A 26,122-nucleotide genomic window follows, 5' to 3' on the forward strand; every position below is an offset into this window, starting at 1 on the left:
GCTGAGTTTGAGGGAAAGTTTCATTTGTTTAGCTGGAGCAGAGGGTAGTGTGGGAAGTCAAGGGAAACCAGGCTAGAAAAGCCTGTAGGGCCAGGCTGAAGAGTTTCAATTTTATCCTAAATGGAATCAAGCAGGTTCACTTAGCAAGACTAGGTGCTTTTTCCCCTCCTTCTGAATTATCCTGAGCTGGGACTGGTTCGTTACACTGTGTATTCTACCCTTTCCCTTGGAAGACCACTTTCCATGACAGAGAAAGGGAGTGCTGCTTTACCCCTGCTACCTGTCAGTACTGCCTCTCCAAACCAGGGCACTTGGTTCTCTCTTCTGTTTTACTTCCAACGTTCATTTTTTAGAATTCCTTTTTTGGTCTTCACACTTTCTGCAATACTCAAGTCATCCTGAGCTTTATTTAGCCTTCCTAACACTAGATTTACAGGTTCATGCTACTTTTTTGCATTTGTCCTTGTTTAGAAGCCTTATCTTCCAACTTAGATATTTAAAAACAATCCTAACAATTTTATTTATACACAGGGCTTACAAGTGCATTTTAATATTCTTGAGTGGAATTTTTTTTGGGGGGGAGGCAAGGGGTGTAAAACAACTCTACATTTTCTGTGGGGTTACTAATACCCAAGAGAAACAGATGTTGAGAGTAAAGGTTACATAAAATTACATTTTCGCTTCTCACTGCCACAAATATCTTCCATCATTTGCTTCTTAGTTTCTTCTAACCTTCTTGTTTTTTAATTTCTTCATCTTTTAAGTTAAGGCAAAATAATGTCGACAAAATAATGGAAATTTTTATCAATCAAAATTACTGATATTTATCATCAAACCTGCTCTATTTTGACTTACAAAGTAGGACAAATTATTTGTTTTTTTCATGAATATTCTGTTTATCTAGAGTCAAGTAAAATCTCGTGAAATCCTGAATATACCTTTTACTGATCTGGAGTTATTGAAACTTCTCCACACAGTTCCTACCTGGCCTTGAAAAAACATTCCAAACACTATGTTTTGCATGTCAGTTACCTTCAGGCCTTCTAAGACTGGGGCAGTGTCGATCAGAATCTCTGATTTCAGTGGCACCTTGGTGAGCTCTGGCTCCAGATCTCGAGATGCAGGGATTGTTTTTTCCTGCCGAAGGACTTCCGGACCCAACTCAGCTTCTTTCTGAATTGAAGGCCACACACAAATCAAAAATAATTCCACAGTAGTAGGTAGTATATTTCCAGGGTAACAGTCTATGAAGGTCACCATACAAGTTATGTTATTAAAAGTTCCTACCTTAAATAAACATGATATAAACATTTGGATTTGCAAAACACAAATTAAGGAGATCGATTCTTTAATTTACAAAAGAACCCTTGACTGGCTTCCTTTACATAATGTATGAAAAATAGGATTCAATTAAAAAAATTCTACTTATACATAACATTTCAAAAACACATTATAAAGGTAAAAAAGCAAAACAATATTTTTAAAGTACCTTGCAAATTATGAAATCATGTTCCTATTTGGGTTGTGGGGAAATGGGGGAAGGGTGAAAGAAAGTGAGTAAAGAGGCCAAAAGAAGACCATAAAATGACTATAATGGATATATAATTTACATATAACTTTATATATAATTATATAACTATAATACAGTCATATATATAATTACATATAATTTATATATAACTTTTACATTAAAATACATTTAATTCTCAATTATTCTTGGACAAACTTAGATTAAAGATGCTAAGTCACCTGTGCCACTTAAATAATGTGTTAATTGTGGACTGAATCTAATTAATATGAAATTTTAAAAGTATAAATGTGAAGTCTTTCACCTGGATTAAAAAAAAACATTTAAAACTTGACAAATATAGGATGGGGAGGCAAGGCTGGACAGCAGTTTGGAAAAAAAAAACCAGGGGTCTTAAGCTCGATGAGTAAGAATGTGATCTAACACTAATACCATGTTGAGCTACATACAGAGGCATATAGTGTCCAGGATTAAAGAGACAAGAGTCCCACTACCTACTGTCCTGATCATATTACATCTGGAGTATTTGTTTCATTGCTGGGTAGCACCAAGAGGACATTAATAAGATGCAGAGCACCCAGAGAAAGGCAACCAGAATGGTACAGGGTCTTAAAAGTCTATTCCAGATGGGAATGATTTAAAGGAACTGGGAATATTTAGAAGGGAAAAAAGACTTCAGGGGAACATGAAAGTTTTCTACTAAATATCTGAAGGCCAACAATCACGTGGAAGAAGGATTCAATTTGTTCTGTTTGGTGTCAGAGCTAAGAGCAATGGATAGAAACTATAAAGAGACAAGATAGGCTTGATGTGAAAAAACACTACAACTACAGCTGTAGTAATAGTAGTAACGGTATCTGTAATAGCTGTTACTCAGTGGTGCTCTTCAAGGAAATCTGGCTGACACCTGCTGGGTACATCAGAGCAGGGATTCTTTTTCAAGTAGGGACCAGAATTAGATGGCCACCAACTAAGCTGACATCCCTTCCCAACTCTAAAAACCTCTGATTCTGTAAAGGCATTTTTCAAGGGGAAAATAATTACCACCTCAGAGAAGGCAGGCTATATGTGATCACCTGTCCCATGGAAAGTGTGAGCCAACACCCTAAGGACAAGGCAACCTCTGTTTAGGCTACTGAGTTCTGTCTAGCTAATAGATGAGACAGTCCTCTCCCAACTTGGAACAGAGCAGCACTGAGCAGGAAGAAAGGTTTCTTACTTCTCTAAGGAAGTCAAGTCCTCACATTAGGGTTAATTTTCTTCGGAAAGTTATAAAGTCCCCAAAAGATAAAAAACACACATGCATGTACATATAAACATATATGTCTGTGTATCGGCACATATGTGTATCTGTGTATATATCTACATGCAAAAGTACCCATCTCTAAACCAAATAGAAGTGAATTTTTAGATTAGCTTATATTCTGAATTATCATGACTATTATCTACCTCCATCTACTCAGAAAAGTATATAAATTACCAAAACACACGCGCACGCGCGCACACACACACACACACACACACACACACACACACAAAGTACTAGAGCACTAGGCATAAAATAATCATATGCTTTAGGACTTTCGCACAAAATAAAATGCAGTGCAAAGAGATGCTACAAGTTACACATTTGATTCAACAAACAAATTATGTGTTTGTGTGCAGGGCATTACGCTTGGCCCTAAAGAAGATGTAAGAGCATGGAGGGAGCAGTCTTAATAGATGAGGCAGAACTTGAGCTAGACTTTACATACGGGAGATTATGCTGGCAATAGAAAAAAATAATGAATTGGGGGTGGGGAGAGAGCTTAGGCAGGAAGACTGGATATTGTACTACTCTGTTCATATGATAATTAGGGCCTGACTAGGATAGTGACAGAAAGAGAGGAAATAAGTAATGTAAGAAAAATAAATCCCACTGCAATTAACAAGACATGAAACCCAATCAAATATAAAGACTTAAGGAAAAATTAAGAGCTAAAGATACATAAAAATTTTGAACATTAGCAATTGGATTAAAAGCACAACTACAAATGGAAATGATCAAGTCCAAAGGATGCAAAGGTCAGGTGGAAAGATTATAGACTCAGTTTTGGAAAGGTTGTATTTGAAATGCCATGGGGACCACCACACAGGGTCTTATGGAAAGCTGGGAATCTAGGCCTGGATCTCTAGGTATCAGGACTAGAGATCTAGACCTGGGATCCATCTGTGTCAAGTAGAAGGAAAACTGTGGGAACAAATGAAACTACCAAGAGATAGCATGTAGGGAGGAATAATGAACGTGAAGGATACATATTAGGGAAAATACCCACCTTAAGGGATTAAGAAGTAGAGGAAGAAGGGGCAGCTAGGGGGCGCAATGGATAGAACACTGACCTTAAAGTCAGGAGGACCTGAGTCCAAATCCGGCCTCAGACCAAACACTTGACACTTATTAGCTGTGTGACCCTGAGCAAGTCACTTAACCCCAATTGCCTTTTAAAAAAAAAAAAGAGAGAGGAAGAGCCTATAAAGCACTCCCAGAGAGAAGTAGTTAAAGAGCTAAGAAGAAAAGAACCTAAAGAGTATGATGTCTCAATAGAAAAAAAAAAAAAAAAGGTTGCAGAGAGCCTAAGAAAAATGACAACCAAAAAAGGCTAATGAATTTGGTGATTTGGAGGCTTTGCTCCTCTTTTCAAGGGTAGCTCCAAGACAGTAGTAGGAACATAAGCCAGATCGTAAGAGAAAAGAGAGAAGTTATCGAAGGAGAGGAGTTAAGAGATACAGGAGACCTTTTTAGAAGTTTGGCAGTGAAAGGAAGAAAAGATGAAACAGTAGCTATATGGGACAGCAAGGTCAAAGGACAATTGTTCTAAATTGAAAAAATCTGCACATGTATGCATGGTAAGAAGGGAAGAAGCTTAAAATTGAAGATATACAAAAGGAGGATGATTACTGGAACAAAATTATAGAAGAGGCAATAAGGAATGAGATTAAGGATACAGGGAAAGAGATTAGCTTTACTGAGGGGTAAGGATGTTCCTTGTCTGTGACTGGAGGGAAGGCGGAGAAAACAGATGATGATGTTGGTGTTTGAAGGATGAAAAAGTGGGGAACTGAGAATGTTAATATCCTTTGACTTCCATCTTCTTGGCAAAGTTAAAAGATGAGATTGGAGTCAGCAAACTACAACCCACAGGCCAAATCTGGTGCAACGTCTGTTTTTGTACAGCCTGTGAGCAAAGAATGGCTTTTACATTTTAAAATAGAGCTTTATTGGAACACAGCCATACTCATTTGTTTTCTTACTGTCTACAGCTGCTTTTGTGTTACAAAGGCAGAGCTGAGTTAGGATGGAGACCCTATGTGATATTCTCATCACTTTACCCCACTACTCATGCAATACCAATCATAGTGATGCACTTAGAACTCGACAGTATTTGCAGGTCCACAGTACTGTGACATCTTACTTTTTTTAATTACCAGTGCTTAACCATCATGTCAAAACAAGAAAAGCAGAGGAATAAAAGTTTTACTATGATTTTCTGAGTTCAGGGCTGAGACTGAAATTTTTCTGAATGAAAGGAAACCTAATATTGAACCTCTAATATTGAACACTGAATGGCTTTGGAAATTAACTTTTGCAGCAGACTTAATGGTGTTTCTTAATGAATGCAGTCTAAAATAACAAAACAGCACTTACATGCAAAACTTACACTGCAATAAAGTTAAGTCAATGACAGCTAACACTGTTTGAATCACAAGTAATGTCAAGCTGCTTTATACACTTTCTGTGCTGTCAAAAGTCAAAACAAGAAGTGAGAGCTCTATTCCCACACAAATCCACAATGGATTTCTTTTCCGAGCCCAAACTACAATTCTAGCGATGTTTTTTGAACCTCAGTCCAAGTACAAAAGTAATTTTCATATTTCAAGGTCCATCTAACTGTGCAACTGAGGATTTTTCACTTAACCTTCAAATGAAAATGATTAATCTATAATGCAATGACAAGTCAAAAAGCAAACATCCAAAGAAGAATCGAATAGGATTCTGTAAATGCCTTCTAAGCAATGAATATGTTCAATTAAAATCATGTTCATGGACTAGTATTATTTTGGCATTACCTATCTTTGTGAAAAGAGATTTCCAAGGATGAAATATGAAAAATCTCATTAAAAATCAGTATTAACAGATGAACATTTGCAATCAATTTGGATAAGGAAAACTAACTTTGACTCTCAATCAAGCTAAATCTTATCCCCCCCAAAAGAACCACATTCTTCTCATTAATAGACTTGTGTATATATGTATGTATGCATGCATGTATATATGTATGTATGTATACACACACACTCAATTTGTATTATTATATTTTTTTATTTCCCCAATAAAAAATTTATGGAAATTTGTTTTCTTTCTTGTTATACAAATACCTACATATTACCCTTGATTTTGCACCTTGGTCCACAAAGCTTGAAATATTTATTACCTGGCTCTTTACAGAAATGTTTACTAATCCCTGGACTAGATTAGTGGCTATGTGACAGGTGAGGTGAAACTAGATTCAGTAATGAGAAAAAGGTTTACAACAGCTATTATGGGCAATGAGAAAACAGTAAAAGAACTGTTATATTACTAAATGACACTGGGGACCAAGGTAAGGTTATGCATTGTCAATATGTAGTGGATATTATGTAGGAGGTGATAAAGTTCTTTTTCCTGACTTCCTCCAGTAATGCTCAGCAGCTCTTAACTAGCAATGGAGGAAGGAGATGATAAGAACTATTCAGAGATTAGGATTAGGGGGATGGGAATAAGTTGAGGGATTCTACTAAAGTGGTGGGACCAGTGAATAATTAGTTTGTGAGGTCATGGTTGTATATGGAGACAAATGAAGCCACAATGAAGACAATGATAAAGAAGAAAAGCCAGTGGTCGAGGAATCTGATGGTCACAATGAGGGACAAAAATTAAGATAAAGTAAAAACAAAGTACCTTTGAGAACAAATTTTGGGGGAAGGTTTAAGGGGTCAGAAAGGAAAACCATGGAACTTTTAAAAATAGTTGAAAATCTCTTTTCAGTTTGCCCCAAAATACCACCATTCCTATTCATAGCCTCCAAATATACAAGAAAACATCATCATTTAAAGCAAAAAATCACTAGATTAAGTAAACACACACAAGTTAAGGATCTAAAAACCCAAGGAAGCATGCCCACCACCATTTTACTTTCAAATACAAAAACCACCTTTCCAGCTGCTTCCTCCTGGAGCACTTCTCTGGCCTTCTCAGCAGCTTCAGTCAACCTTTCCTGCTCCTCCTTCTCTTTATTTTCTTGTCTAATGGCTTCTTCTTCCATCAGAGTGGCTTCCAGCTTAGCTTTATTGTCTACTTTCTCACCTTCAACCTCAGCAACTTTGACTTTGGCTTCTTTGGCCTGTAAAAGAAAAAACACTATAATCTATGTCCTACAGGTGGTCCTACAGTAGCACTTCTGAATAGTCTAAAAAGACTATTTGTAACCATTACAACTGGGGAAACCATTTTTAAGTGAGATACCAATCCCCCTGTCCAACACCACAGGATGATTTTTAAACATCCCTACATTTTCTTCCCTCCTGTAGCTATGCAAAGAAAATGTCAAAGTCTAGAAATGGGAATTCTAAAGAGTCAAAAACTTGCAAGGCAATATCATAGAGCATTTAATATTATTTCTGTACACATGGATTGCACAGGAGCAGATGAGTGTCTGACAATGATGCCCATGTTTAGAAGAATCAACAAGGAAAAATTCTATTCTGTATCTGATTCTCATTAACAAGGAGATTTGGGAAGTTGAAATGTTAGGACCCTAGGCAGGGGGAGGGGCAGGGAGGGAACCTAATCCCTTCAAGAGTTTGTGTTAGAAAAGAGAATTCTGGGGACACTCTGAAAAGCACCAAAGATCTTAGGGAAAGATTTTTCAAAAGTTTAGAAGACAGACAGAATCTAATGGACTAAAATTCTACAAGAGTCAGCTCAAGAGGAATAGAACTACCAAAAACAAAATTCTGAAAACATAAAGGAAAACAATTCTAACAAGGAGGAAAAAATGAGATTTACGAAAAGGGATCAAATAGATACACATAACCAACCACCTTGAATTATAAAAAGAAATGTACTGGAGAGAGAAGCCAGGCCAGGTAACTGGGGATAAATGTAAGACCAAAGCTGAGGCCTGTAGGTGTGTTAAGGCTCAGAACAAGAGGAGGCTGTCAAAGGAAGCTAAAGGTGACAAAATTGATTGATTTTAGGGACTAGAGATGGAGGTGTTAAGTTTTTTTAAGCTATTTTGAGGAACTACAGTAACAAAGAAGGGACAGGACCTTTGTGGTAGCCAGGTTCACCACTGACAAGAGACAGAAGGCTGAGCTGCTTAAATCTGATTTGGCTTCTGTCTTCTCTGCCAGAAAGAATGGCATTGGTATTGGAAAAACCAGACAAAAATGACGAACAGGGAGATGACACCCCCCACACAAGGCCTACTCCAGCAAACTAGTACAGGAACATGCCAGGATTCACAGAACCAAATTTTTGAGGTCAACCATGACATCCCATTTTTTTTTTTTTTTACCATCAACAAATGACTAAGTTCTACAGATCTTGCCCAGGATTACACAGCAACACAGTAGAGGCAATGGCCATAGTGGAATGCAAATAACTACACCTATGTTACTAATTGTTCAAGATGTTCCAAATATGTGAGATTGGGTTTACCAACCTGAGATTTAGTCCAATTAAAGAAGGAACAATTTAGCTGGCCAGTGAATGAATGGCATTTATATTTTACCAATGTTTCACTCTGAAAGAGGTGTCCCATTTTTTTCCCGTTCTCATGGCCATATGATGGTCTTCAAAATAGAGGTCACAAAAGCTTACTATTAGGTCACTCTCCTCATCTCTACAGTGGTAGATATCCTTTCCCATCTTCATCTGTAACACTCCAAAATCTGTTCACCCTGTCTGATGCAATGGGAAAAGTACCAACCAGTTCTGGAGGCTGAAGACCAGAGTTCAAGCCCTGAGCCCCAACACTTACCAAAGGTGCCTGAGGCAAATTATAACACTTCTGTATCTGTTTTCTCCATGTAAAATGGGGATACAATAGTTGCACTCACCTCCTTTACATGGCTATCATGAGGAGAGCATTTTGTAAATTCTGAAATGTTACAGAAATAGTAACATTATGAGAATTGACTCCCCTAATGTTTCGCCTAATCAAAGTCCTGCCCAAAGCCTAGCCCAGGTACCCCTTTCTTAAATGGTCCTTCATCATTTGATCACAGTACTCCAAGAGAGCTCTTTGCTGCTGGTACCATTCATTTCAGATATTCTATCTTGCAATATCATCAAATATTTCTCTCTAGTAGGATTATATTATCAACTACGTAGCAAGCCCCTAGCAGCAGGGCTTGGTTTAGACCTTTCTGTTTCCTTTGGCCTAGTAACCTTCCCAGAATCGATGCCCAATAAATGCCTACTGCTGTTGACAATGACAGAGTGCTGTTAAGGAGCAAGTTATTATTTGTATCAGAATGGCTATCTAAAAGATGACATCATAATGATGCAACAATTTGTGGAAATTTGTATTTACAGATTCAGAAAAAAGACTAAGATCAAAATGTATCCCCTGCATTAAAAGAAAAACTGCATTAGTTATGTCATACTCACTGCACTCTCCGGAAGGGTCTGTAAGGTTGTTTTGAGCTGATCAGCTGGTGACAGGGTTTCAGGCAGATACATAGCTCTGGATAGGAGAAGTAATGAAGTAGGGATTTCCTGGTTCAGATGTAGGTCTAACCACTATAATTCAAAAGAGATCACAGATCTTATGAAATATTTTGTTTTTGAAATTACTCTTAAGCATAATACACAAAGACAGTCTAGTAAGGGCCTATTAGATTCAGGATCAGTAAAATAACTCTCAAAAGTATTTCTTTTTATTTTTTACAGATCTCTCAGATACTTTGAAGAGGCAGTGTAGCGTACGGGACAGGACGCTGGATTTTGGCATCAGAGAACCTTGATTCAAATCCATTAATTACTATCTATATAAGGCAAAACACTTAAGCCTCTATGGATCATGTTTTCTCTTCTGTAAAATGAGGGTGTTAGACTAAATGATCTCTAAGGCCCTTCTATCCCTAAATACACCAAATACTTGAAATGTCCTCCTTCCACAAGTCTTCTCTTTGCAGATGAAGCAGTCCCAAATTTCTTCAACAGGTTTTATGACATAATTTCAAGTTGTCTCCTCTTATGCTATTCTCATCACTCTATTCTAGACAAACTGTAGTTATCAATGTTTCTTCTTAAACATGGATCCAGAAATGGGCATAATATTTTAGATGAGATCTGATTACTGTAGAGGACCAGAAAAGTATCATACCACCTTCCGTGCTCCAGATCCTTGAGAAGGGAAGACCCCCAAGCTTTTTCTAAGAGGCTACTATACATTTTTCTGAAGCCCTACAGTAAAGACTCTGACCTAGAGTGGGTCTGGGTTTTCTGCTCCTAGACTAAGAGCTGCCAATGAGAAGAAGCAGTCTAGAAGCCAGAAATCCCATGACAGCTGAGAGGAAAAGAACATTAGATTTGAAATCAGAAAGCCTGAGTCCAGATGCAATATTTACCCTTTATCAGCCTTGGGACAACCTCTTTGAGTTTTTGCATTATCACCTATAAGATGGCATTACCTGATCCCATTCATCAGTATCTGTGTAGGCAGACACACACACACACACACACACACACACACACACACACACACATACATATCCACATTCACAAGAGGCAAAGGAGTACAGAAGGGACAAAAAGTCAACCTGGAAGTCAAGACGTACACCTCTTACACACACTGACTGAGCAAGTCATCATCTCCTGCTGCCCTAAGCAGCTCTCTAAGATTAAATTCGCATGGCAGTTGCAGATCTGTATTGACAGATGGTATTTCCTCATAAGGGAACTCCCTATACTGATGAGATCACAAGTCTGGGCAAGAACAATACACAAATACATATGTGTACATATGAATAGATTCTTAATACTACCAATAGTACATGAAGTCAGGAAACATGGCAATACCAAATCACATATACACAAAGGAAAGCCATGCTGGAGATGTCAGGATTTTGAAAGTAGCAAAGAAGTGATTTTCAAGATCTCAGAGATGATAGCTTGAGGAGATGGATGGATCTAATGAAGATTTTTTTTTTTTTAAGAGTGAAGGAGATCTGGGCATATTTGAAAGCAGCAGGGCAGGAACAGATAAGGAAGGATGGAGAGATTACCAGGGAGGGGAAAGGGGAAGGTGGTGACTGAGAAGGGAATCTGCTAGAAAAGATGGGAAATGAATTACACATGTAGATTGGTTAGCCTAGGGAAGGAGAAGGGCCACCTCATTAGCAAAGACTGGGATAAAGGAAGAAAGAATCAAGGATAATGTCAAGGCATTCTGAGATGAAGAGATAGAGAAAAGAAAGAGGTCAGGGTAAATAGCCTTTATTTCTCAATAAAGTGTGAGGCAAAGTCCTCAAGCTTGAGAGAGTAAGTCCTCAAGTTTGAGAGAGTAAGGAAAACTGAGTTTTGTCTGGAACAGGAGTAGTAGACTAAGTTAAATTTGGAAATGTGCTATACTTTAAATGATTCTAAGCCTGACACAAAAATCCATCACTATTTCGTTGGTAATGCTGCATGGCTACAAATAATGAAATACAATAATCTCCAAAGAACATAAATTATAGATCATGAAAAAAGGCAATGGAGAGACATGTGGTAGAAGGCTGCCTATACCATATTTATGAACAATGACTTGCATGTGAGAAATGGCATAAGAAATTATAAACAGATGAGTGGAAAAATTAGTCATGCAGGGATAGCTATCCATGGCACATTACAAGGCTTCTGCACATGAGGCAGACAGTCGAGGGAGGAGTCAGGGCACGACACAAACCAGATCAGGCCAGGAGCTGAAGGCGGCTGGAAGGTGGGCACATCACAGGACTCAGAGCACAGAATCACTCAAGGAAGGACCAACATGTCAAGAGTCACACACACCACTACCTTCAAGTGAGCCCACAGAAAAAATGTCTCTTTCTGCACCTCTAGAATAGGGAGAAAATTCCTAGCCTGACTAAGTCAAAAGATTACCTCACTCCTTTCCAAGAAAAAATAAGATCAATTCTAGATTACTTAGGAGCTAATTACAGTATCTGTGGAATATAAAGATACTCTGCTTCTGCTTATTAGTATTCATCTAGAAGGTTCAAGGTGAAACCAACTTCATTTTCCTTATTAGCAATGCTGTCAGATAGTAAGGCTTTGAGGTTCAGAAATGATCTACTGTGGTTCATTTATGTTTCTTCTGGCCTAAAAAAGCAGACCAGAATTTCTGAAACTGTATTCCAAGGAACCCTGAGTAAGCCACCTGATGACAATCAAAAGAAGTTTCAGGGGAAAATGTAAACACTAGCAACATTTTTAAAAAAGAGTTTTTAAAATATATAACACAAATACTTGTCACAAGTGAACTTTTTCAGTATAAAAATTGTCTCTTCTTTTACACTCTAAATTTTCCTTTATTCCCCACTTTATCTCAAAGCTACTGTATGCCCTCAGAATCCTGAGGACCAGTGACTTCATGAGTTCTGAAATTAGTTTGAGAAATGCTAAAATGGACAACAAAAATGCATCTAAAAGGATCCATTTCAAATGAGCATCTCAAAACAGTAATTATCCCAATCCATTCTGTACCAGGCACAACTGATTCACAAGGCTGGGATTAGTTATCAAGTCAAAATGCAATTATTGGTTTTTCGGTCACTTTGTGGCTCTCAAGGACAGCCCACATATTAACTAGTACATCCACAATTTAATTTGCATAAAAGTTAGCAATTCCTCATTCTGTACAAACTATAAACTAATGCCTGTTATTACCTGTTTAAGCTGTTCCCTGAGACGTTCTTCGGTGACTCCCAAAGCCCTCATGCCTCGTGCCCGACAAGCGGCTTGTAATTCTTTGACATTCAGAGTATCTACTCCTTCCTCAGCAATAAGCTGTAAAATAAAATGAAATACAATAATCTCAAAAATGTGGTAGGTTTTTTTAAAATCACTAAAGGTTTGATGAAGCCAGCTATGATTAACACAACTGATTAGTAAGCTCTAGCTTATAAACTATTTTTCTCTAATCAAGGTTTGTCTAATCTTTTACGAGGCAGCAGCAAAACATGGTTCTAGGTTAAAACATGTCTTAGTTACAATTTTTTACATGTTTGCTTAAAGTTTCAAGAACTTCCAGGAGAGGTGGGGAATAGGTAAAATAAGGGAATAACACACATATATGTTAACAGGGCCCAGGCCTGATCACTGAGAAAGGTGACGGGAAAATGTATGATGTATAGGAGACATAAGGAATGAGGGAAGCTGGCTGGTAAAGAGAAATTACCAGAAAAGTAAGAAGACAAGGACAGTGCAGAAGCCAAAGTCACAAGCCCATGAACTTGAGATATGAGTAAAGATCTTGAAAAATGAGTATGATATCAATGCACAGGCCTGAAAGGAAAAGCTTAAAATTCCAGAAGTGGACCTAAAATACTCTACTTTTCATTTCCTCTGAACTCTCTTTTGACTAATTTTCAGAGGAACCTGTTTATAGGGAAGCATTGACTTTTCCTACTAGTAGATTCCTACGGCCTCTTAACTTAATAAAATAAAATAGAGAAAACAGAAGCAAGGTGGAACATGAAGAACTGTGGCAAAGGACAAAGCAATCAAAACAGACAATGATTTCTGACACCTGTCTACCAGGCTAAACTGCCAAGAGCCCTGAAACTCTCTGACTCTATGTTGCCCATTTCTGGACTTGCTTCTTACCCACGTTTGCCTCCTATCAGTTTATTTGGGCATCTCGATGTGGAAGAAAAAGCTACTTAAAGAGCAGGGTTCATATTCTAAACGTACCACTTACTAGGAGGCTGGCTAAAGACAAATCACTTCTCAGAAGGCTCACTTTCTTCCTCAAATCACATATTATCACAGAGTTGTTGTAAGAAAACATTGTAAAGCACTATATAAATGGAAGCAAATATTAGCTTTACTAGCAGCCCATGGGGCAGGAAGTACATATAATGTTCTGTTTTATATAGAGCCTATTAGAATAAAGCACCAAGGACAAAAAAGCATCAGTGGCCAAGAGTTCTAAGCTTTCTTATTTACTTTTATTTAGATAATAGCCACTAGGGGCTGCTATCATGCCAAAATACTACTATGTCTGATGTTTAGAAAAAAGATTTGAATAAAATCTACATGGATATGTAGAGCCCATATCAGATTGCATGCCATCCTGGGCAGGGAGGTGAGAAGGGAGGGGAGAAAATTTAAAACTCAAAAGCTTACAGAAGTGAATGTTGAAAACTAAAAATAAATTAATTAAAAAAAAAATCCATGGAAAATTTCACTTTTAGACTCACTTTACAGTCAAAAAGTTATGTGCGGATGCATGTGTGTGTGCCCACAAGCATGTGGACAAAGCCCATCCTCAAAGCCTTTCACCTTGGTAGGACCTGCTAGAGCTTGCATTGCCCTGGAAGTACCCTGGCTTGTCTCTATGACATGACAGACATGGAGAAAGATAGCAGGGGAAGGGTCTTCCTTTCACAATAGCAAATAAATAAAAATAGTGAGTAAAGCTACAAAAACAATGTAGAACAAGGTCAAACTCAAATAGAAATTGGGACCGCTAAACAATACATGACAACTCTGTGGGCAACATACTGACCTTTAGAAAAACACATGTTAACATTATGTTCCATTGTATTTCTATTTATTTTTTAAGTACTTCCTAATTACATTCTGTTTGACATCTCTGATCTAGATCAAGTCCCCATAATTACACAATTATGAATTCAACAACTATGATGACAGACATTTATATAGTGCAATTCACTGTGTAAAGCACTTCACAGTCTTTCCTGTAAGGTAGGAAATATAAGTATCATTACCCCTGTTTTACAAATGAGGACCTGGAAGTTAAAGTAGCTTGGATGCTTTGCCCACAGTCAGCCACAACGGGTACAAACCCTAGAAGCAGATCTGAATAAGCCTCCCCAATCCTAAGGGCGGCCTTCTAGTCTTCCACAATTTTTGTGCTTTAGGAAAGCTCGAAGAATCTAATGAAACAAGTCTTCTCAATCCTGTGACATAACCAAACTACTGGGAAATCATAACCTTTTTGGTAGTAGTATTTTTACTTAGAATTCTAGCACTTCTCCAGGAACTCTAACTACTTATTTATAAAATGGGAGCGGGCTCTACGGATGTTCATTTTCTGAATTTCAAGGAAGGAAGTTTAAATGAAATGTACCGGGTGTCCAACAGGCCGTGCTCCAGCATTTTAAGCAAGAGTCACAAGACCTTGGGTAGAACGGTCCTTAGATATCATCTGGAAATGATCAGAAGGCTAGGAGAGGTGAAAGGACTTGCCCAATCACAGGACAAAGGGAGGATCAGAGCCCAGGCTCAGAATCTACTACTTCTCAGAGTAATGGTGGAAAAAGCATAAAATAAGATACAGAAGATTACAAAGGAAACCCATTTTATTGAATTACAGTTAGCAAGATATTAAAAAAAAAAACAAGTTCAATGGCCTCGGGTTAAGAATTTCTGCTATAGAGAAATGTTAATATGGAAACAATAGGAGAAACTGGCTATTTTCCTAATTGGTCATAAAAAATACCTTTCCTCGTGACTCCTTTTTGGGTGCCCTGTTTCCAAAACAAAGATTTTAAGATTTTGAAAACTCAAGATATTCTAACTATACTCGAGAAACAATGAAGCCCATACTGAGGCAGACAGAACAGAAAATGACCAGTATTTGGGTGAGCCAGGGTTTGGCATAAATAACAAGCAGATGCCACAGCAGTTCTGCAAAAGGTTATGCCAGTGTCTTCTGCTTCTGACCTGCAGATGACTGGCTATTTCAGTACTAAGCCTTTTACAACAATCTGAGTGACACAGGAGCAGCTTAATCGAAGCTCATTCTCATTTCTTTTTTTTTTTTTTAAGGCAATTGGGGTTAAGTGACTTGCCCAGGGTCACACAGTCATTCTCATTTCTAAACATGTCAGTTTAATCCACAGGCTATCACATGAAAATTAGAGAAAAGATACTCCTGGTAGATCCCAAAACCAAAATATAGGTTGTCCCAAAAGTCTAATTGCGGTCTTAAATAACTTCAGAAGTATAAATGCTACAAATTTACAAAAAACATTTGAAAAGCTAATTATTAAAATTGTTAACTACCGACACGTCTTACTAAAATTCAAAATCCCCACCATCTTGTGCTATACATCACTCTATTCAATTTCAGAACTTTGTAAAAAATCTTCAGGAGCTGCTGCTCAGTGCATAAAAGAATTGCATCTGTAATTCTGGCCTTAATGTAACCCACAGAATGTAGCTTTGATGCATACATGTCAGTTCTGATGTAACCCCGTAAGAAAAAGCCTAAAAGAGATATATCAGGTGACTGAGGTGGCCAAGCAAGCGAACTTCCTCAAACAATCCACTGGTCTGAGAAAGTGTCATCCAGACACTCACACATGGAACATGTAATGATAAAGTATGTTGTCTTATTAAAATTAAAAATTTGTCAGTGAGAATTCACAAAATTAATAAATGTAAAACAAATATGAATAATTAAACTTTAAAAGGATTTTTGGGTAATGCTGTATTATTTACTACTTTTGCAGTTATTAAAGTTTTTTTTTCTTCTTTTTTAATTTATTTTTAGTTTTCAACATTCACTTTTATAAGATTTTGAGTTCCAAATTTTTTCCTCCTCCTTCCCTTTTCCATTCTCCAAGACTGCATGCAATCTGATAGAGGCTATACATGTACAATCATATTAAACGTATTTCTACATTATTCATGTTGTGAAAGAAGAATCAGAACAAAGGGATAAACCACGAGAAAGGAAAAAAAGAGAGAGAAAACAGTATGCTTCAATCTGTATTCAGACTCCATCGTTCTTTCTCTGCATGTGGATAACATTTTCCATCATGAGTCCCGTGGAACGGTCTTAGATCATTGTACTGCTGAGAAGAGCTAGGTCTATCAAAGTTTTGATCCTCACACAATGTTGCTGTTACTGTGTACAATGTTCTCCTGGTTCTGCTCATGAAGTTATTAAAGCTTAAAATTGCACAAAAACTTTTGGAACACCCTGTATGTTTCAGTTAAACTTTCTTCCTTGAAAAGGAAGAAAATTCACACCCCCAGAACTCCCTCCCTCCCCCTTTATAAATCAGCAGAGAAGCACAAGAATCCTAAGCAAAGACTCTGCTACCAAAAAGGTCCTTGCAAACATCAGACAGTGCCCCTGCCAGTTTTCTATCGGCCTACTCAGTTCTCCTATCCACCTACCTTGTCATCTGCTTTCATTGACCGCAGTCTCATGATCAACTGAAAGCGCAAAAAGTTATTTGTCCCAATAGACTGCAGCTCCAACAGTTTGCAGAGGGCCACAAGCTGTGGTCTGGTCAGGTTGTCCAGAGTCAGCTCATCCTCAAACAGTTTGGAGAAACGCAAGATCTCCTCATTGGTGGGCCTCTCTCCGGTCTCTCGTATCTGCAAGCCAAACAGGAGACAAAGGGTCTCCACTGGGCCACATGTAAATCAGCAACAAGCCTCCAGTCACATTCAGGAACCCCATCTCCCCATCATGTCTAAGATCTGAAGCCCCATGGAACAGAGCGCCCAGGTCCTGCACTGGGGTCCTGTCACAGGTTTCCCAGACTGGTCAAAGCATCTCTGAGCTAGAAAGGCTTCATCTTATCCAACCAAGACCTGAATGGGAACCAACTTTACTGCATCTCACCCCCCGACCTATTCCATTTTTAACTGACCTAAATGTTATTTATTTCTCATACTGGACCAAAATGAATCTCTCTGTAACTTCCTCCCATTACTCCTACTGCTGTCCTCTGGGACCAAAATAAGAGCCAAATCATTCTTCCATAAAACTGTCCTTCAAATATTTGAAGAGAATACCTTTTAGAAATATGAACCCTCTCAATTTAGAAAGCACCTATCTTTAAAAGACCTATTTTTTTTTTTATGAATTCTAAGTTGATTACCTGTCATCAAAACTCCAGGCAAACATTTCTAAAGCAAATCTACCAATGTATCAATGAATGTAAATGTACTGGGTATTCATAATTTTATATACCTGTTTATTCTAAGTTTATGAGGATGTTCTTGGATGGGAGAGAGAGGCTTGAGAACCAAAGCTGATCATGTAAAATATAAGAAACCATCTTTTGTATTAAGGACAGTCTAGAAACAATTTTTTTCAAGGGAATCTTTATAGTCCTAACTACTGAAGCTAAAATTACATATAATAAATGGAGTTTGAGCCGTCAGACAGCAATACAGGTAACTGAAGCCACTGTACTTCGTGCTTTTGCATGAAACCAAAGGCCTAGCAAAATGAAACTTAATCACAGGGATTCAAAACCCTGACAATTACAAGGACTGCACAAATGAGTCCAGACACAAGGAATTTCAAAGTCCTCTCCACTTGGCTTCTTCCTACATTTGGTAAAATGCTCTGACAAAACAAACTGAAATGTTAACTGAGTCCTCTCATGCCCACTACTCACCGAACAGATAGCCTTAGTACTGGCAGGAAGCAGCAGGGAATCCACTCTACCACATTCCAATAGCTGCAGCTAGTTCCTTCATTATTATCTTCCCGAAGTCACCCATTCTACTTGGGGACAAGTCCATGTACTATAAGGTCCTTTCATCTACTGAGCTGAAATTTACCTCCCTGTAATTTCTACCCATTATCCCTTAACTTCTGCCCTCTGGGACCAAAAGGAGTTCAATTTAATCCTCCCAAATATCAACACACATATGGTTGAAGATAGAACTTCTCACAGAGGTGAAAGCCCTCTCAATTTATAAGACTCCTTATGAATTAAAAGACCTTTCTCTCTTTTGTGATTTCTCAGTTGCATTTCAGTTAACTGGTACTGAAATCCAGGACAACAAGAAATGATGGATACTCAAAATTTAACTTGATGACTGTGAATTTTGAATTTATGAGAAAATCATCAAATGCGTTTCAAAAATCAAGCCTTAGCAGCAGTTGAATGAGTATAAAAACAATATTTTACTTTGTCCAGATTAACAAATATAATTTTGATAGATTAATAGCAAGTAATAATGAATTCTCTTAGTCAAATATTGTTTTAAAAGCAGAAATGTTAGCACAGGTCCAATTTTTGCTGATTTGAGATGAGCAAACATGGGCAGATTTTAGTAATATGTAAAATACCACTTTATTTGTACAGTTATCAACAGAAAAACAACTGTTAAATAAAAGTGCAATTTCCAAATGAAATGAAGTTTTACCCTTTTAAAGGTTATTATTTACAATTATTTTTACTCTTCTGACAGAAATCTTTCTAAAATGTATGGCACCTGCTCTTGTTCAAGTCACTTCTCTGGGCTTGTTTCCTTTTCTTCAAAGTGAGGAGAACAGATGATCCCTTCCAACTCTAAACTTCTCTAATTTTTATCTCTAAAAAACAGACTAAACTCTTACTTGCCTATTTCAAAAGGAATCTCATACTAGATCAAAATGAGGCTACTACCTGTAAATCTTCTCAGCTCCCCTCAAATAGAACAAAATACAGTACAGCTCCATCCTTGCATTAACTCCAATCAAAGCTTCTGTCTGCTTAACCCTTGCGACCATTCCACTTTTGGCAAGAAGGCAACAGTTCTTGGTTTGAAGCTTTGTGGGAGAGAATAAAAAAGCACAGGCACATGTGGGGCTATCGCAGGAGGAGCACAAGGTGTGGTCCCAGCTTTGCTACTCTCTCTCTCAGATAAGTCTGTCACTCTTCTTCACTACGCTTAAGGAGGCCTCGGAAATGTGCGTGACAAAATGAGTGGACATAATTACTATCATCGATTGTACCGGGCCTTCTTGTAGTCCTGACTATAATAACAACTGTTAAGTACAGATTGGAGCTTAGCCGAGTGCTGAATTAACTGTGTGAAAACACTGGACTGAAAAAACTGTGGGGACTTTGTATTTTTTATGAGTAAATTGTATTTATGTATAAACATAAGTACAAAACAGGATTATTACCTCTAGTTTACAAATGAGGAAACTGAAGGTCACAGAAAGGAAAGATGACTTGTTCATGGTCCCATGACTATACTACAGCAGGACTAAGGTTACAACCCAAGTCAGTCTAATGCCCTTCCATCAAGGCTTACTTAAGTTTTCAGATTTAACAGTAATAAAATTTCATTGTAAAATTTTCCTTAAAATGAATGTCTAAAGCAAAAAAGAAAGGAAGCAAGTAAGAAAGACAGATTTCAGATAACATTATGAAAATTCACAACTGGTTTAAGTTCCATATATAAATAGCTTCAAATACATAAAGTCAGATAAATATTCTAAAACAAAACAAGTTAAACACTTGGGAGACCATATTTACCTTTTGAAAAAATTTTGAAAAGTCTTCTGTAGCATTTCCTTTAGCAGCGTTGTTTTTTAAGGCCATTTCCTCAATTGTGTCTTGAAGAAATTTAGCCACTTCAAGTTTTACTCTCAATTCTTTCTTCAATCTCTCTTCCTATAAAGGGGGGGGGCGGAAAAGGAAGTTTTGGCTCACAATGGCCTATCTCAGAAATACATATTAATTCTGAAAACTTGCTCTGCTGTATCTCACTCAAGAGTAACTATCACATCAATGTCTTTTCACTAGAGAATGGCCATTAGGAATCTACAGAAACAGGGGAGCTGCCATCTCGTTGGCAGACATGGACCATTTCGTTATGGCTGGCTCCAAAACAACAAAATGGCTTCCCTATTATTTCACTTAAAATAGAATAGCACAATCAGGAAATCTCTAAGTATGCTGAAAATTAAAGCACTGCAATATTAAGTTAACATAAAGTTTCCAAATTGACAGCTATGGTTAACATCTGAAATTTGGCCAGTGAATTGCAAAGGTGTTTTAAGCAATTTTAAAAATCATTCATAAGCTAGCTCATTTTGACCCATATTTATGGTTACCTTTATGGACTGTGTCTCAAATGTTGATGGTAACATATTTGGGAAGAGCTTAACAGCAATCGGAAGTAGGAACTCCATGAATGGGACCACAATAAAGACCAGGAAAGGGACCAGGCGAAAGAGATCAGCACATATCCGTAGAAACTGGGGAAAAGAAAAATATTAGAAGGTAACTGAAAAGAATTATTTTTACAAAGGAAGAATGTTTTTCCTACATAAGAATCAGTGACAACTACATTATAAGGAAGAGTCACTCTTCCTTATAATGCACCTAGTTCTATCTTGAGTTCCTTTAAAATCTAAGATTCTGAATGAGTTTTGATATACATTCTACAAATTTTGATGTAATGTAAATTAAACCACATACAATTTCTTCTCTTTTTTAAAGGCATGTTAATTCACATAGTATGAGAACTCTAATATATATTCATCAATAGAACAATAATATGGCTCTGTATTATAGGTGTTTTAAAGCATAGAAAGTTAACCTTTTACAGATTATCTAAGGAAGGCAGCTCAGCCTTCCTATCTTAGGCAAGGAACCAAAGAAGAGGAGGAAGCAGAGAAGAAAAGGGTTCCAAGCCCAGATGAGCTCAGTCCAGGTGAGGTGAATAGTCATGGCTGCCCAGGTGATAGAGATCTAAGTCATGTCCATAGTAGAAGTGAGGCTAGGAAGGGACATCTTACACCAGCAACACAGGACTCACCAATAAGGTAACAATCTTGAAGATCTAGATAAGGCTAATTCATCCCCCTCTCAAGAGTTTTTGAAAACCAAGAACACTGGGGCAGCTAGGTGGTTCAGTGGATAGATAAACAGGCCCTGCAGTCAGAAAGACCTGAGTTCAAATTCAGCCTCGGATACTTACTAGCTGTGTGACCCCTGGCAAGTCATTTATCCCCAAATATCTAAAAAAAGAAGAAGAAGAAGAAGCAGAAGAAGAAGAAGAAGAAGAAGAAAAGAAAAAGAAAAAGAAAAAAAGAAAGAAAACCAAGAACGTTGAGCTTATCAAAGAAGGAGCAAGCAATACTAGAATTTACACAAAGAAATCTACAAAATAGGCCTTAAAGACAATTACCCAACACCTAAAACTGTACAATATGATATAGATTATAAAACACTCTTTTTTCAAAAACTCAACTGGTGCTGGAAACTTGTTGAATGTGGGTGATGACTAGAGTGAGTTTTACCATCCATCTGCCATGTAACAAAGTCATGCTTCCAGAGGTTGCTACTAATATTACACAGTGCATATCTTTCTTTCTCCTACACCATTTGAACTATCAGAGAATGAATTTCTTGTTGCACCAACCTTAAAAGATCTTGATTTGTGTTTCTACTATATCTCAAGTGAACAACAAAAGAATTCTCTGCTCAAAGGGAATCCTTGAGAGATAAACATTTTCAGTTTCTGCAGATAAGTTATGAAACATTTAAAGAAGAAAATTCTAAGCCAAGAAGAAAGATTAATGAGACTCAAACTTCTCTGAAATGCAGGCAGGAATGGTGAGAATATTTGACTAGGAATGAGAAGTAAAAATGATAAATAGAAAGCATCTATCAGAACCTTGAATTGACGGTACACGTGGACCAGAATCTAAAGTTGATGTCTAAGTGGACTATGAAGGCAAACTTACAAAACTTGAAGCAAGAAATAAACATGCTACAGGTGCAGCCTGCAAGACACAACAAAGCCTCTGCAATCTGGTCAATGTGCCAATATGATATAATTAAACAAAACTGTCATTGTCTTGCAAAATCTCTGGTTTGTCATGAACAACACGTGTAGGTCTGGAGCTAATTTCTGAAGCTAACATATTGAAATTAAAATACTGTTACTGAAACAGCCATGTGCGATGACTAACTTTGACAGACTTAGCCCTTCTCAGCAATACAAGGATCTAAGACATCTCCAAAAATCTCATGATGGAAAATGCTATCCACATCCAAAGAAAGAACTATGAAGTTTGAATGCAGATCGAAGCATACTATTTGCCATTATTTTTCTTCTGTTCTGTTTTGTTTCCTCTTTCTTGTGGTTCCTCCTACTGGTTCTGATTCTTCCTTATAACATAACTAATGTGAAAATATATTTAATAGGAATTTTTATGTAAAGCCTATATCAGATTGTGTGCTGTCTTGACAGCAGGGAGAAAATTTTTAAACTCAAAAGCTTATGGAAGTGATTGTTGAGAAATCAAAATAAATTAATAAAAAAAAATTTTCAATCTACCTTAAAGAACAAAAAAAAAAAACTAAGAAGGGATATTCTTCAGTCGTCATCAAAGACATTCTGCCCCTTCATCATCCATCAGTTTTAATCATTAATCTGACTGAGATTAGTAAGGTTTTCATCAGTTAAAATGAATTACACTCAACAGGTGATTAATAAATGTTGACCGAATTTTAAAAAATAAAATAAAATACTGTTACTGAAATCCTTAAATCCAGGCAGAACCTCAGAAATCAAGGAGGAAGAAAAGTCCTGACAAAATACTGCAATGACTTCTGGAGTAAAGCTCTGCTTGCAGACTGAAATCACTACCTGTTTACTTGGGGAATCAATTATGTCTTTAAATACACAGTCCTCTCATCCTCAGAATTCATCATGAAACAAAGATTTCATGACCTAAAACAGTGACAGTTGCTGGACTTGAGGTGGAGCAACAGTATATGTTAACTCTTTCAGGTAAGAAAAATATTTCATAAATTCTTTAAATCAATAATGACTCCCTTACTGAAAATTGAAAAAAAGGGAATAATTAATGTTAAAAAAAGAAAAAAGAAAAGGTTAAATATTAAGGAACTTCCTAAACAAAGAAATATGACATCTGGAATAAGGTTAGCTTGTTCATTATAATATTAACTAGATATTAATTGCAAGATGATCCTAATAAGTATCCTTTAACACTGCTTTAAAGAAAAAAAATTAGTACACTAATGAACTGCTAGGGGAGATGTCAACTAGTCTAACTATTCCAGAGAACAATTTGCAACCATGCTCAAAGGACTACAAAACTGTGCATACCCTTTGACTCAACAATGTCACTACTAGGTCTATACCCCAAGAAGATCAAAGGAAAAGGAAAAGGAAAAGGACGTATGGGTACCAAAACATTTATAGCAGGATCTTTTTGTGGTTACAAAGAACTAGAAACTGAATTGGAAACTGAGGAGTTGCCCCTCAACTGGGGAATGATTGAACAAGTTATGATATAAAAATGTAATGAATACTACTGTGCTATAAGAAATGATGAAGTGGATGGTTTCAGAAAAAAATGTAAAGACTTATATGAACTGACAGAAAATAAAGCAAGCAGAACCAGAACAATCTACACAGTAACAGCAATATTGTACAGATAATCAATGTCAACGACCTAGTAACTTTGACCAATACAATGATCTACCACAACTCCAAAGCACTCATGATATAAAATGCTATCCACCTCAAGATAGAGAACTGATAGTCTCAGAGTGTATATCAAAGCATATTTTTTTTCCTTTATTTCTCTTGGATGAGAGGGAGGACATGGCTAATGCAGAAATGTTTTGCATGACTTCATATGTATAATTAGCATTGTATTATTTGCCTTCCCAATGGGTGGGGGACAGGCTGGAAGGAGAAAAACTGAAAATAAAAATCTCTTTTTTAAAAAATAAAAAATTCTATAATGCTAAACTCATTAAATGTAAGCTTTTACTTTCTTAATATGTGTTTAAAAAAAATTTCTGCTGAGGTACATTGCTAAACTTTCCAAATGATATTTTAGATAACAAAATTAAGGAAGCAGAGGTTTAGGATCTTTCCAGTTAGCATGGAAGAGTCTATCCTGTGCCTTTCCAAAATTTTTCTAAGTGCACACTACATTCCATAGATCTTTTGCTGTTCGATGTAAATGTTCTTTTAAAAAAATAAATCATAGTTTTTCCTACCTTAAAAAAAAAATCTATTTCAATGTAGGCAAGGCTGTTTGCTACCCAGTTCAACTCTACAAGTTAACTTTTATTAATTCTTTAAATGAATAGTCTTTTATTATTAGTTTGTATTTTAACAAAATCTTAAAATATAAAATGAATCCTCTAAGAAGCTTTCATAAATGTGGACAATCCTCAATTCGTATAAATAAGTCTCTTGAAAGAAGCATGTACAACCATCAAAAATATAACACTAGAGATGATCAGTCTGAGTTTCCAAATCAGTCTGTAGGTAATAAGTCTGAAGGTACTGAGTAAAAAAGGACAATGTTAACATTTCTTAGAAGCATTATGGTGATTAATTCTACTTTGATTAGTCTGTTCTCTTTAAGAATTATACCATTTGTAGTGATCTGTTTTGCTGAGTGGTTTTCTTTTTTTTTTTCCTTTAAAAAACAATTATTTGTTATATGAGGTAAGCTCCCTGGGAAGGTGATAGGGAAAGTTGTTGGAAGAAATTCTGTTAACACAAAAAGCAAAAACAATTTAAAAAATTTAAGTTATCCCATTTCTGAAGAAAGGAGTAAACCATAATCCTAGTACAAAATTCTCAAAGAATTGAAATACTGACCTGTCTATTTTATATATAAATGAAAACACATACCATGTAATCTCCCTAAAAACTAGAAAGTCTAATTCAACTAATAAAAAGAATTACTTTTCCTGTTTTACACATAAAGGGTAATACCATAAGCAAATTAGGAGAGCATGGAAAAGTTTATCTGTCAGATCTATGAATAAAGGAAGAATCTGGGACCAAAGAAAATGTAGAGAGCATTATAAAATGTAAAACAGATAATTTTGATGATATAAAATTAAAAAATTTTTGCACAAACAAAACAAATGCAACCAAAATTAAAAGGAAAGCAGAAAACTGTAGGGGAAATCTACAACAAACATCTCTGATAACAGCCTAATTTCTCAAATATATAGAGAACTGAGTCAAAGTCATAAAAATACAAGTCATTCTCCAATTGATAAATGGTCAAAGAATATGAACAGGTAGTTTTCAGACAATCAAAGCCATCTACAGTCATATGAAAAAATGCTCTAAAACACTACTGATTAGAGAAACCACCTCACACCTATCAGATTGGCTAATAGAACAAAAAAGGAAAATGATGGATGTTGAAGTGGATGTGGGAAAACTGGAATATGAATAAGCTACTGCTGGAGCTGTAAACTGATCCAACCATTCTGGAGAGCAATTTGGAACTATGCCCAAAGGGCTATCTTACTGTGCATACCCTTTGATCCAGCAATACCACTGCTACATCTATTTTTTTAAAAAAGGGAAGGAGGACCTATTTGTACAAAAATATTTATAGCAGCTCTTTCTGTGGTGGCAAGGAATTGGAAATAGATGGGATGCTCATCAATTGGGGAATGACTAATTGTGGCACATGATTGTGATGGAATATTATTGTGCAATAAGAAATAACAAGCAGGGGGCAGCTAGGTGGTACAATGGATAGAGCTCAGGCCTTGGAGTCAGGA

General features: G+C 36.8%; 1 protein-coding gene across 2 annotated transcripts in view; it reads right to left on the reverse strand.

Annotated features, from left to right (window-relative positions):
- The window catches only part of LETM1 (leucine zipper and EF-hand containing transmembrane protein 1), an 80,485-nt gene that overhangs the window by 16,405 nt on the left and 37,958 nt on the right, over window positions 1–26,122 (reverse strand). Inside the window, exons 4-10 of one of the 2 annotated variants that reach the window (XM_027836274.1) lie at window positions 20,650–20,793; window positions 20,069–20,206; window positions 16,974–17,177; window positions 12,486–12,605; window positions 9,222–9,353; window positions 6,760–6,948; window positions 1,033–1,173 (exon numbers count right to left, since the gene is read on the reverse strand). In XM_027836274.1, coding sequence (XP_027692075.1) covers window positions 1,033–1,173; window positions 6,760–6,948; window positions 9,222–9,353; window positions 12,486–12,605; window positions 16,974–17,177; window positions 20,069–20,206; window positions 20,650–20,793 — 1,068 coding nt within the window. The remainder of the gene's footprint in view (window positions 1–1,032; window positions 1,174–6,759; window positions 6,949–9,221; window positions 9,354–12,485; window positions 12,606–16,973; window positions 17,178–20,068; window positions 20,207–20,649; window positions 20,794–26,122) is intronic. The other variant, XM_027836275.1, reaches the window with a different exon arrangement.

Source organism: Vombatus ursinus, unplaced genomic scaffold (assembly GCF_900497805.2).
Source record: "Vombatus ursinus unplaced genomic scaffold, bare-nosed wombat genome assembly UNPS02014818.1, whole genome shotgun sequence".
Taxonomy (NCBI): domain Eukaryota; kingdom Metazoa; phylum Chordata; class Mammalia; order Diprotodontia; family Vombatidae; genus Vombatus; species Vombatus ursinus.